Genomic DNA, 12,793 nt, shown 5'->3' with positions numbered 1-12,793 from the left:
TGCCTCGATATTTTTGGGCTTAATGGGCCAAAATTGGAATGATGGGCCAATCGGCCCAATTCGGTAAGAACCCTCGATGCGTGATTCTGTTAGTACATGAAAAGTAGGAATATGCATGAAAAACCTAAAAGCAGCTAAATTACTATAATACCCCTATGCATGGAAAATTATTGTTATACCCCTAGGTGCAAAATTACCAAAATACCCCTAGGGTTAAATTGACCTAAATGCATGTTTGATGTTGTTATTTACTGCATGCCATGTTGTTATTATCGATGCATGGGATTGGGATATTGACGAGGAAGTATCTTGAAAGTGGCTTGTCCACGTCTTGGAGGCTTTGCCTCAATTCTTTGTTAATCGAGCGCGCAAGGCTGCAATGTGAGAGTGTTGGGTTTGGGTGGGTTGAGCTATTCCCCACATGGAGTGTATGGCTGGTGCAGGTGGAGTGTAGTGGTTGGTGGGTTGAGTAGTCTCCCCAAATGGGCTTGCATATGTTTATTGATGTTGCATGTATTTTGAAATGGGCCTATGGGCCATACTGTTATCTGAATAAGGGGCTAAGGCCCAGTTTATTGTAATCTGAAAAGGGCTTTGGCCTAGTACCACTGTTACCCAAATGGGCTTGCATATGTTTACTGATGTTGCACGTATTTTGAAATGGGCCTATGGGCCATACTGTTATCTGAATAAGGGGCTAAGGCCCAGTTTATTGTAATCTGAAAAGGGCTCTGGCCCAATACCACTGTTACCCAAATGGGCTTGCATATGTTTACTGATGTTGCACGTATTTTGAAATGGGCCTATGGGCCATACTATTATCTGAATAAGGGGCTAAGGCCCATTTTATTGTAATTTGAAAAGGGCTCGCCCAGACCATCATTACTGAATGGGCTTAGGCCCAATAAACTTGAACCGACTTGGGCTTTGAATGGGTTTTCCTTACACCGAGTTTCCCAAACTCACCCCTTTTATTTTCATCTACGCAGGAAATCCCCAATCATAGTGGGCTTGGAGCTGTGAGGGAATTCGGAGTGGCCACCCGTTCTGAAAGTTTGGTTTTCTTCTGGTGAACTGGACATCCTATTATTTACGTTGAAGTTTGGGTTTTCAAATGTAATAAGGCCGCTTAATTATTTTTTATGGCTTTAATATGTATTACTAAGATAGGTATTACTTATATTTAACTGTTGAAATTGGATAGCTTTAGAGCGCGTTTTCAAAAACAACAATTGATTTCAAAATAACACGACAACAAGCAAAGCTTCTGCAATGAAAGTATTTTACAAGATTAATCACTTTTCCTAAAAATGACTTAATCAAATCGGTTTCCTAGAAATATCCATGACGTTAAGGTGTGGTAATGGCGGTATGCATGTCTAGGATTGGATCCGAAGGAGCTTGGTATAAGCATCCGATGGACTCACCACCTCTTTTCCGGTTTCCTACCTGGTGCACAGCTTCCATTCACTTTAACCTATAATGAAATTATCTTTTAAAACACTAAGTAAGTTTTTCTGGATCAACAATATAAAATGTTTTGAACGCTTCCATGTGGCATGTCAGACCTGGTCATAACGTCTGGGCCGGGTTTGGGGTGTTACACTAATCCGGTGATGGATACGGGTTAGGGGTGTTATATTACTCGAAACAGACGACCACATACTTTCATTTGGAACTGGTGGGATTCAAATTTCTATACTTTATATATGCGTTTTAGTTTGTACACTTCATCAACATAGCTTATGCAATCCAAATCTGCCGAGGCAGATACTACAATTTCATATGCATATGGAATACAAAATGCTTGAAATCTCCTATAGTCACAGGTCCTCTGTCTTAGTTATACACGGTATGATCCCCCGATAATAACTTTGTCGAGTATAAGGAACTCCATAACCCAAAATATTTTATTTGGACGTGAGTGACACACTGTAAACATAGAGTTTGCTCTTTTTTCATTTTTTGTAATATTTTTTTGTAATATTTTTAATTTTTTTGCAATATTTTGCTCTTTCCGCTTGCTTTGGAAAAGGTTTATAAGCGAAAATATGTTTCTTTGACCACTGAGGTTATCGATAAATGACACATCCCTTTTAATATGGAATTTATGCATTCCACTAGGTTTGTTGTCATGTGCCCGTATCGTAGACCTTCATCATATGATTGAGTCTATTGTTCCTTGGGTATCCTATTGAGGTATTTCATATCGTTTTCATTTTACAGCCCGCAAGTTCTCCTGCATTTCATAGAATTGATGTTGGACGAACTTATACCCTGTCAAAGAAAATAAAAAGTATATTTATGAATGTAAACAATGCATATGTTGAAGAATGATATAGAAAATAATATTTACTATGTACCCATATTAATAGCATGTCGCTACTCAGTATCCTTATGAAATTGGCCTAGGTAATTTGACGCGATATAACATATACAATTCCTATGGTATGCATGATCCTATAGGCTTCCACGTCGATCAGTTGCAGCTTGTATTTTGGGTGCCTTATCAGAAATGATGCATATATAGAAGGGTGGTAGGCCTTTATTCAGGTAGCTTTCTTTGGACATAATATGTGCATGTGTGGTGTGTAGAGGTATTCATGGGCTGGGTCAAGCCTAGGCATGATATTAACACACTTTATGCTTGCCCAAGCCGAGCCTAGCTCGAAATATGAGTCTAAAATTTTGCCTAAGGCCGCCCAGATTTGCATATGGTTAATCCAAACCCTCTTGAATTTCGGGAAGACTTTCGGCCATAGACTAATAACTTGACCTGTGAACATGTCTAGTGTGAGTATGCCCCTGAGTACTAACTTTATGATTGTAGAATACCAAAAAATAAACCAAATTTGAGTACTGAGATTAGCCACAACTTATGTATGATTCAGAGGCTAATAGTAAAATTTTGCCTATAATACAGAATTATTTATATATATATATGGTAAATTACAATTTTAATCATTTATATATGCTTAAAATTAAGTTTTAGTCATTAAAGTTTTTTTTAAAGATAGTCATTGAGGTTCTAAAACTACAATAACTAAATCGTTAATAATCCGACGTGGCATGTTAACTTCACCTTTAGGATTTTAATTTTAGGTTAAATTTTTCATCTAATCCCTGTACTATTCCAATTATTTTTTCATTTAACATTTTTTCTTCTTTTTTTTTTTTTCTTTGTTCTCCTTTTAATTCTTTATTCCCTTTATATTTCTTATTAAAATATTTGATACTTTGATGTATGATATGACCAAGTAGTAAGTGGTGGTGAGATTTGAGTGTGGGATTTTCTTGAATGAGCTATTTGTGTTCTTTATTTTGCAATGCTTGGTTAATTTCTACCATTCAAACCACAATTTTGAACATGAAAACCCTTTTTTTTCCTCTTCAAAAGCAGAAAAAATTAATGAGTATAGGGACTAGCTGCACAATTTGATCTGAAATTAAAAGGAATAAAGCAATATTTAGTCCCAGAACTTGGTAATTTTTTTCAACTTAGTCTTTGAACTTTTTTTTGTCTATATTAGTCTTGGAACTTGGCATTTTTTCTCAATTTGGTCCATTAACTTAGATTGTGTCACGTCATCACTTAAAAAATTTTATTTTTTTATAATTTTAATGATTTTTAGATTTTAATTTTTTTTTTAATTTTCAAGTAATAATAGACATTTTGAGAGTGTGCCACATCATGATATTAACAGAATCCAAGTTCGAGGATCAAATTGAGAAAAATTGTCAAACTCAAGACTTAAATATTGCTTTATCCCAAATAAAAACCTAAAGGTAAATTTAGCATGCCACCCCAAATTGTTTTCACACCATTAAAACAATTAACCGGTAAGTAACTATAACATAAAAATTAATAACATTATTAAGCATATGGTAATTTTTAGAACTTTGAAGAGAAAAACATAATTTTAAGCAAACATAAATGACTAAACTTGCAATTTACCCATATGTATGTACAGACAGAAGCACAGGACAGGGGCATCTTGTGTTGCTTATCAGCCAAGATAATCAAAATCCCGTTTTTCTCTGCAGCCTTCAGCATAATCTGGAGTATTTTCGAACCAAAAAAAAGGAAGTATAACAACAATGAAACTGAGACTGAGAAATCATGAATCCAGAGAAACCCTGAGAATCCAACTCCTATCTCCTTGTTCTTTTCTTCAACTCCAGGAAACCCTTTCCCTCTCCCTCCCTCCGCCCCATCCTCCTCCCTCTTCCCTCCGTTTTTCCCTCAACGCCAACGATTTGCTCCTCCCGCCCTCCCCTCACGCTTCCCTCCATTCCCTCGGCGTAGCTGCCGGCGACCTTCTTTATTTCTCCTCCAATCCCACCGCTTTTTCCGCTGTTTCAGTAACCCAAATGGATGACCCCAATCAGGTGCCGGACAACAACAAGAATCAAGAGACCCAAATGCAAGAATTACCTCAATTTGAAGAACCCAAGTCGAAAGATCCCGAAATTTCTCCAGAAACTATGGACATCGATGCCTCTGCCCTTAGCGAAAGGTTGTCGGAGCCCTACTTCTTGAGGAAGGTTTTGGGGGAAGAGCTGGGTGATAGTGGCTGCATTCACAAGCTGTTGGCGATTTCGGTCCACGCCGTTTTACTTGAGTCGGGTTTCGTGGGGATCGATCCAATTTCGGGGCTCCGAACCGATCGGTTTCATTTGCCAGATGAGTTTCCTTTTCCTGTCTCATTTCACTATTCCCTACCTGAACTGTTGAGGTCTAATTTGACTGATGATGTAGTTTTAAAGTTTCAGACTTTAGGCCATTTCTTTCAGGTTTATGGGTCTTTGTTTAAGGGTTCAAGTTTATATAAATTGTCTCTGGATGAAACTAGGTTTGCTCCAACTCTGAATTTAGTGTGGGAAAATTGTGATAAAAATGTTGCTATGAATGATAAGAAAGATGGGTCTTTTGTTTCGTATCCTGAGAGTGAAGTTTTCGAGTTTTGGAAGATTGTTAAAGATGGGCTTGCATTGCCATTGTTAATAGATCTCTGTGATAAGACTGGTTTGGCCCTTCCGGTTTGTTTGATTCGTCTCCCAGCCGAGTTAAAGGTCAAGATCCTGGAGTTGTTGCCCGGTGCCGATATCGCGAAGATGGAATGTGTTTGCTCGGAGATGCGATACCTGGCTTCGAACAATGATCTGTGGAAGCAGAAATTTAAAGAAGAGTTTGGGTGTACGTCAGGAACTGTAGCAATGGGGAACTGGAAAAAAATGTTTATTTCATGTTGGGAGAGTAGGAAGAAGCGAAATCGGGCGATTACGAGGTGGCAAGGGTTTGCTCGTGTTGATAATAGACCGCTATACTTCCCGATTTGGAGAGATCCCAATCCATTCTTTCCTTCATTCGGGGTTCCTCACGTAATTGGAGGTGAGCACGATGCATCACCATTTGTTGCTCCTCATCCTTACATGCCCTGTGTTCATCAACATCCATTTCGAGGGCGACAGAATTTCAGACATCGCTGCAATCACGGAGACAGGCAGAATGATGCATAGTAGCCAGTGACTACTTTACCACCTATCCCTTGTCGAGAAATCGAGATGTGATTTAGGTAAAAATCATAGAAAGATCATGTTTAAATATATGTTTTTTGCATTTGAGAACCAAGTCTTTTGCTAGAAAGGGAAGAAGCAAAATGTGAGTGTGCCAGGTTCTTCAGTTTGGTTTTGATGCTTGTAAGGTACCATGACTGATGTTACCAGCTAACTAAGCTACTTTGTTTGATGATATCCTTTGGATTTTAATAATAATGAAAGGGATGCTTATGCTTTTGTAAATCTGGTAATGAGTTTTTGTTGTTAGTATTGTATATGATTTTGGCAATTTTATTTTTAATGTTGTTTTCTTCATATCCTTAGTAGTGCTGTCGGCAAAATTGGGTTGGCTTTTAATCTTAATATTCATCAGTAGCTTCAGGTATATAATCCGTTTTTGCATTAAGTAACATTAATTATATAATAAGTTGGAGACTTTAACTTCGAGTTTCATCATATCTAACTACCCTTTTTTTAGATTTTATTCTGGTTTAAGTTCCATTATGTGTGGATTTCCTATCACGGCTCATAATGTAATGGATGATATCAGTGATAGTTATTCGGATATGTATTATTAGTACATACAATTGTTATTAGACCTAGAATCTAAGCTATTGTGAGGGTCCCATACGTGTATGTATAGATATAATTAGAGTTTTTTCTAAGTGCTTTCATGTATTTGAAGTATCTTTCAAAGTTATATATATCCCCGTATCTATGTGTTAGACCCGAATGTTCAAGAAAAATGTTTTTGTGAAAGGGGAACTAAATTTCATTACACAAAATTAAAAAGTTGTTCAATACGTAACATACTCTTGCTTATCAGCTACTACTAGGGGACACACCCTTGCTTATCAGCTACTACTGGGGAAGGAGAAATTTTGGAAATATAAATCACCCAAGGGCGAGGTGGATTAGAAATTGCTTCCTAACTAAACTAATCACAAGGAGCAATTTCTATAACTAGTTGGTGCATGGATTAAGTTTTAAAAAAAAAATACATTTATGGGAGTCTTATTCTTTAAAGTATGTTTTTTTTTTTAATTTGTTGAATACTACTTTTTTTTAATTTGTAAAATTTATTAATAAGTATTTATATACCTATAAATAAAAAGAAGGTCGATCTTCCTTTTGATACGTCACACGTGATACACATTTATCATGTATCTTTTACATTTTATAGAAATGATTGATTTTCAATTTTAGTCATTTTAATATGTTTAAATTTAATTTCCAACATAGTTTGGTCTCTATAATTTTATCAATTAGTTAAAATAATTAATAGTGTTAACTTTTAATTAAGATGTTACATGTAAGGGTAAACCATAAAATTTTTAAGAGGTCAAAGTTGAATTACAAATTTTTAAGATGTCAAATATAAATTTTATCACGTATTAGTTTAGAAATAATTTAAAATTCACCCTCAAATTTTTGGGGGGTTTTTTCACTTCAGCCGTTAACGTTTGTTTTTATTTCAATCTCACCCATAACATTACAGAAAAATTAAAATAAGACCATAATTGACGGAAAATGCTAGTCAACTAATGGTCAACATTTTGTGGCACGTGGCATGACACTTCAATTGCTGACATTGATGAGGTGGCATGACACATCATCAATCATGTGATTTTTTTAGTTAAAATATTAAATATATATATGTATATGTATAGAAAAAATGTTCCACCCTAATTACCTATAACCGCCTAATTACATTGTTATATATAACTAGAAAGTGGTTACTTAATTCGTTAGTAAAAAACAAAAACAAAAAAACCATGGCTCATACATGTCTGACCGCCATGGTGTCCTCCGTCACAGTCCCACCACCCTATCTGACCACCACCTCCTACGCCAAACCACCGTCTTACTTCTTCAGCAACCTCAAAATCCTTCTCCTCAAAGCACCCCTTTCAGCTTCTCGACAAAGAACCCCCAATTTCACTAGGTATAATATGTAATTACGAGTTCCTTTTTTCTTGTGTTTATGATCGAGCTAGCTTCTGTATTTTATTCAGGTGACTGATAACCTTGTGGATGGCCCCATAATTGGAGCCGTTCGATCACTGTGAATTGCTACAACGATCAAGTAGTAGACGGGGATGAAGATGAAGAATATGATCGGAGTTTGGATCTGTTAGTTAGATTTGTTCAAAACGTATTTAGAAAGATTTCTAAACGAGCAAGGAAAGCCGTTCGATCAGTTTTGCCTGTCTTCATCCCTAGTAATCTGGTAGGTATCCTTCAATCGATTTTATATTCCTTTTTTTTTTCCTTATGTAATTTATGAAGGATCCCTAGTTGATGGTTTTGCGCTAATGTAGGTGGGATTATCTGTTAATGGTGTCCTGATACTGGCATTGTTGTGGGTTTTAACGGCATTTCTCGAGGTAATTCATCATTTGATACACCTATGTTTAAATCGAGTAGTTAGTCACTTTACACTTTCTAGTTAATTTGCTAGCTTGGATATCAGCAATTCGACTATTTATACAAAAGTAATTAGCAAAAATCAGCAACGTTTCAACTATTTATAAGCAAAAAATTAGCAATTCATGTTCATATGTTTACCAGCAACTGAACTAACTTTTCAGTTTTTGTGAAGTATGAGGACTAAATTTTGATAAACTAATGGGATTAGCTGCTTAGTTTTCATAGAGGGATAGGGTAAACTAATGTGCAGCTGTAATTACATATATGGAAAATATTGATTTTAATAGTGTTAGAGTCGGATAATGGAATAGGATAAACTAAGTTATAAACCAAAAGGGATGATTGGTTCAGTAGACTGAAATGAAATACTGTTAAACTGATAGAATAAATCTACATCTATTGGTGGAAAACCTTGGCTGTTCTGGCTGGGAATTCAATATGCTTTCTTAAGTTTTTGTGTTCAACATTTTTATTCTGGGTTGGTCTTTTTATTAGTTCTGTTAACTTGGTTGGAAATTTGGGCTTTTAGTTATTTACAGTATGTGTGTTTTGCGAACCAATCGGCAACTTTCAGTTAGTTATATACAGAGGGAGGGTGGATATGGCCTCCTGATAGCTTTGAGGTAATATTAATTTTCAAAATTATCTTGGCCGAAAACTGAGAAGCGAATGCTTACGGTTTCCTAATTTCATTTCAATTGATAAAGTGAAAGCGAAGTGTCCATTGCTCTAGGACCTATGCTGGTTAATATCCTTGTGCAGATGACAGTATCTTTGCAGGGGAAATCAGCTCCTCATCATTTGTGGTTGTTTTACTTGAAATAGAATTCATTGAGCATTGATGGTAAAAGTTTCCTAGAAATAAATTGGGGTTGTTTTACTTGAAATTGAATTTGAATTCATAGAGCATTGATAATAGAAGTTTCCTTATAATGTTATTTACTTGGAACTTATCAAGCCGAAGTTTTAGGTCTTGTGTAAAAAAACGAACCAGATTTATTTGTATATGTGTAGATGAGGTTGTGTCAGCAAAGATCGAGACCCTAAGACCTTGAGCGCCCAAGAATCGTGTGGACTAGTTAGTTTGTTAAGTTATTTAGTTTAGTACTTGCAATAATTGGTTCTAATTAGACTGTTGATGTAGCTTCTTCTGTTCTGCCGCTTGTTTTCTTTTAACACATTTTGATCTAGAATAGGTCATCTGAGCTCTTGGAAGTCTCATGTTTGTAAGCATCTTACTCATACATGGCATTTAGACTGTATTGTGCATGCAAGAAAGCCGTGACAGAAGAATCGATGAACTTGTTGATGACCAACGCATGTGGAGTGGTGCACAGCCTGCCACTTGATTTGTAGGTGAGAACATTGGGAGGGATACAATACAATATACACACATAGCAGCCTTGTTAAAGAAATGCCTTCCTTTTAGCCAACAATCAAGTTGTCGAGTGCTTTAGCTTATTCCCAAATTGGATGCCTAACATCAGAATCATAGAATAAAAATAGCCTCAGTAATCAAGTTCAGTCAAGTTCGAAATAGTAAGGATTCGAGTTCGAAATTAGAAGTTAAAGTGTTTGAATATTGAAATAAGGTTTGAGCTCGAAATTAAGCTTGTGGACCACTTAAATCGATCGATAATGAATTTCATTTTTTCCGGATAACAAAAAATATATTATATTTTATATCAATACACCAAGAAAAAACTAAAAGTAACATACATCAATTACAGATATTGATTTTTTTAAATAATTTTCTAAACTTATTTTTCAATCTTCAATTTTAGGAATTATGACAATTTTCAGTATAAAAATAAAAAATTAAATTCAAAACTTCATTTTCGAAAATTTTAAATATAAAATCATAATGTTATTGTTTCATTTCAGACAATTTCAATAGAACTTTAAATAAAACAAAATTCTCTGAACATTGTTTAGACCATCCGCAAGATTCAAACCCCAAATTCTTACTAACCAATACAACAAACATGGGTTTTTCATTCATTATGTCTAATTTTAGATAAATTTCCTAAGAAAATGTACATAAAAAGACATTAAGAAACAGAGTTGAAAGGTTCATATGTACTGAGATCCTTGACAATTGTAGCAATGGAGCCAGCTGCTGCAAGAACTGATATAATCAGGCAAAGCAACACCAAGAAGTTTAACCATATCCATTTCCAACTAAAGGCTTGGATCTGTTCTCTCGATATGTGCATTTGGATCGGGAAATACACTGTCAGCGGCCAAAACGAAGCGGCACCCAGGAAGCCGAGGATTCCATTGAAGAACGGTAGAAGCATCGCCAGCACGATGGTCAGTATCACGTAACCTGTTCGCCACACAACCCTGAAAGCACTGAAACTGTAAACCCCAAACAATGGAAGCTTAATTGGTGGACTTTCTTTGATGAAACTGCTGTTTGGCCATCGGTTGAAGCACCTGTCTTCCACCTGTTTGAAAATTGGCTGACAGAATACCTATGAAGAAAACCATCATGATTTTGCTGAAGATATGGGGATATTTTATTGTGTGTTGTTTGTAGGTGATGGTAATGGGGGTGTTTTTACCTGGTAAGCTCCTATAAGATGTACAATGATGAATACATTAGCCATGTCGATAAGCCAGTACGGTTCGTAAAAGCCAAACCCTGTTAGGAAATTGCCTGGTGTGTTGTTGCCTAATGCTGCGTAACCCAGAGCACCACATGAAACGTAGAATATGGTGGTGACCGAGACGCCCACTGAGGTTGCCTTCTTCATTGATTCATTTTCTGGTGGATTTGGTTTCAGTGTATCCTGCAATTCCATGCCAATTACATAAATGGAAGTCTTTTCTTTTATTGAAAAGGAAAAGGGTACCATTGAAACCAGGAGGACTTGCCTGTATCTCGACGAGTACAGTTGAGAAAGCATAAGCGAAGGCGATGTCACCAATGGCTTCGAAGCAGTTCCAAGTCTTCTGCCAGCTGGTCACGTCAACTCCCACAGTTGTTCCTGTCAAGCTCGTCCTAGCGTGCTCCCCTCCTACAGCTTTGGCTATCGAGAGGCTGAGGCCGATGGTAGAGTACCCGAAAGACATAACCGCGGCGACTGCGGAAAGCCACGAGAGCTCATGGAAGTTTGGGATTTGGCTTAATATGATCTCTATGATGCCAAAGATGATCATAAAGTTGTTGTTTTTGACATGGCAGCCGACATTCTGGCCATCCTTGTGAAAGCAATCTGATCTTTTTATTGCGCTGGTTAATCAAAGGTACACAAGATTTAAACCAGGAGATATATATTCCATCAAAAACATCAGCTTTAGCATATAAATCATAAATCCTTACGCCATACTAATAGCTGAAGTGATTGAATATCCAATTGTTATCCCTACAAGATTCATATATTGTGCTAATCCACAAAACTTGTTATTGATTCCTCCTGTTGGAAAGAAAAAAACCTAGAAATCATTAGCATTGGGGTTCCATGTCCTTGAAATAACCGGTAGTCATTCATGTCGGACACTTGGATATGGAGATATGATTTTCAAAAATCCTCTAAATACATAAAAAAATCTAACATCTGACAGTCACACCCCAAATGGAGTAAGGTAGGTTCAAGGTAGTAGAGTGGATTTTAGTCACCTAAGTTAGATTTTACAGCATCCATGTAACAGCTACATCTTTTTCCTGAAACAGGGTCCCTGCAACAATCAGCCAGTAGCGTGGATGTAAACCAAGTGATGATAGAGAAGATTACAAGGGCAATGGGACCAGCAATCCACCCTAACTGAGCAATGGCCCATGAAAGAGATAAGACCCCTGAGCCTATGACTGCTGTTATTATATGTGCACTTGCAGTCACCCAAGTTCCTGCAACAAAAAAACACAGGTTTTTAACTTAAAAAATAAAAATAAAAAATAAAAAAACTGATGAAATTTGAAACCTCTCTTTGCAGAAGAAAAAAAAAAAACCCAGAGTTGGATATGGCTTGCCTGCTCTTTTTGAGCTACCATCATCACCATATCGGTTGCTAGCTTCCAGTTCCATGGCATGTAAAGATTGATCCTTGCTTTCTCTCTGTACTTGAAAGATGTTAGATTTGTGTCAAATTAAAGCCAAACTCCTTAAAACTTTAACTCTCAACCTAGACTGTTACGAATGGGAAGATTCTCTCAAATAAATGTAAAATCACCCTATTTGGCAATTCCAAACTAAGTTCCTTTATTATTCCAATACCAACTCAGAAAATTAATCTAATTAAGGTAGCTATTTATAATTCTATATATGCACAAAATTTAGTAAATCTGTCCTTTTTTTTTTATTAGAAATAGGTAATTTATGTTTCAATTTTTTGGATAAAATTATCGTTGATAATGTAGTAACCTTCCTATTAATACTAGTAAATATTTATATAAAAATTATTTTCTAGAGAAATCTTTGTAATTTGACATATTAGAGCTGGAGGAATGAAAAATTGTAATAAGAGGTTTACCCGTTGTTCTGACTCGTCATTTTCCTTGAAGTATTTGCGTCTGATATATAAATACGAGGATATGATCTTTAAAATTTCTTTAAATATATGAACAAAATTTAAAAAATATAACCATACCCATATTGTATATATATTCATATCCAACGTTCATGCAGGAGTCCGAGTAGCATAAGATTTAGCCATAGATTGAATGCCATAAAAGGACTGAAGATGGAGATATTTTTTTTTTTAACTTTCAGTTTCTTCAGAGTATGATTTCATTAAAAATTTCATTTTCTTCAGTTTCCATAAGTTATGGGTAGACATGAAAAAGGTAGCATTATAAGCG

General features: G+C 36.0%; 1 protein-coding gene and 1 long non-coding RNA gene across 3 annotated transcripts; both read left to right on the top strand.

The window, feature by feature from the left end:
- Window positions 1-3,964: 3,964 nt before the first annotated feature.
- Window positions 3,965-5,802, top strand: LOC108464296 (F-box protein SKIP22-like). The gene has a single exon (XM_017764519.2). It carries the CDS (start codon window positions 4,099-4,101, stop codon window positions 5,518-5,520), a length of 1,422 nt encoding a protein of 473 aa, XP_017620008.1. The 5' UTR covers window positions 3,965-4,098; the 3' UTR covers window positions 5,521-5,802.
- Window positions 5,803-7,238: 1,436 nt separating this feature from the next.
- On the top strand, window positions 7,239-12,230 carry LOC108461343 (uncharacterized). Of its 2 annotated transcripts, XR_001867731.2 has the most exons (4): window positions 7,239-7,504; window positions 7,575-7,789; window positions 7,881-11,241; window positions 11,669-12,230. It is a non-coding gene; the product is annotated as an uncharacterized LOC108461343 (long non-coding RNA). The 2 variants fall into 2 exon arrangements; XR_008277462.1 differs by having other exon boundaries at window positions 7,239-7,789.
- The last annotated feature ends 563 nt before the right edge of the window (window positions 12,231-12,793 follow it).

This window comes from Gossypium arboreum, chromosome 13 (assembly GCF_025698485.1).
Source record: "Gossypium arboreum isolate Shixiya-1 chromosome 13, ASM2569848v2, whole genome shotgun sequence".
Lineage (NCBI taxonomy): Eukaryota > Viridiplantae > Streptophyta > Magnoliopsida > Malvales > Malvaceae > Gossypium > Gossypium arboreum.
This window is presented reverse-complemented; position numbering and strand designations above follow the sequence as displayed.

Bases quoted from the DNA above. Each gene is read 5' to 3' on its own strand.
- LOC108464296 (XM_017764519.2), top strand. From the start codon at position 4,099: ATGAAACTGAGACTGAGAAATCATGAATCCAGAGAAACCCTGAGAATC.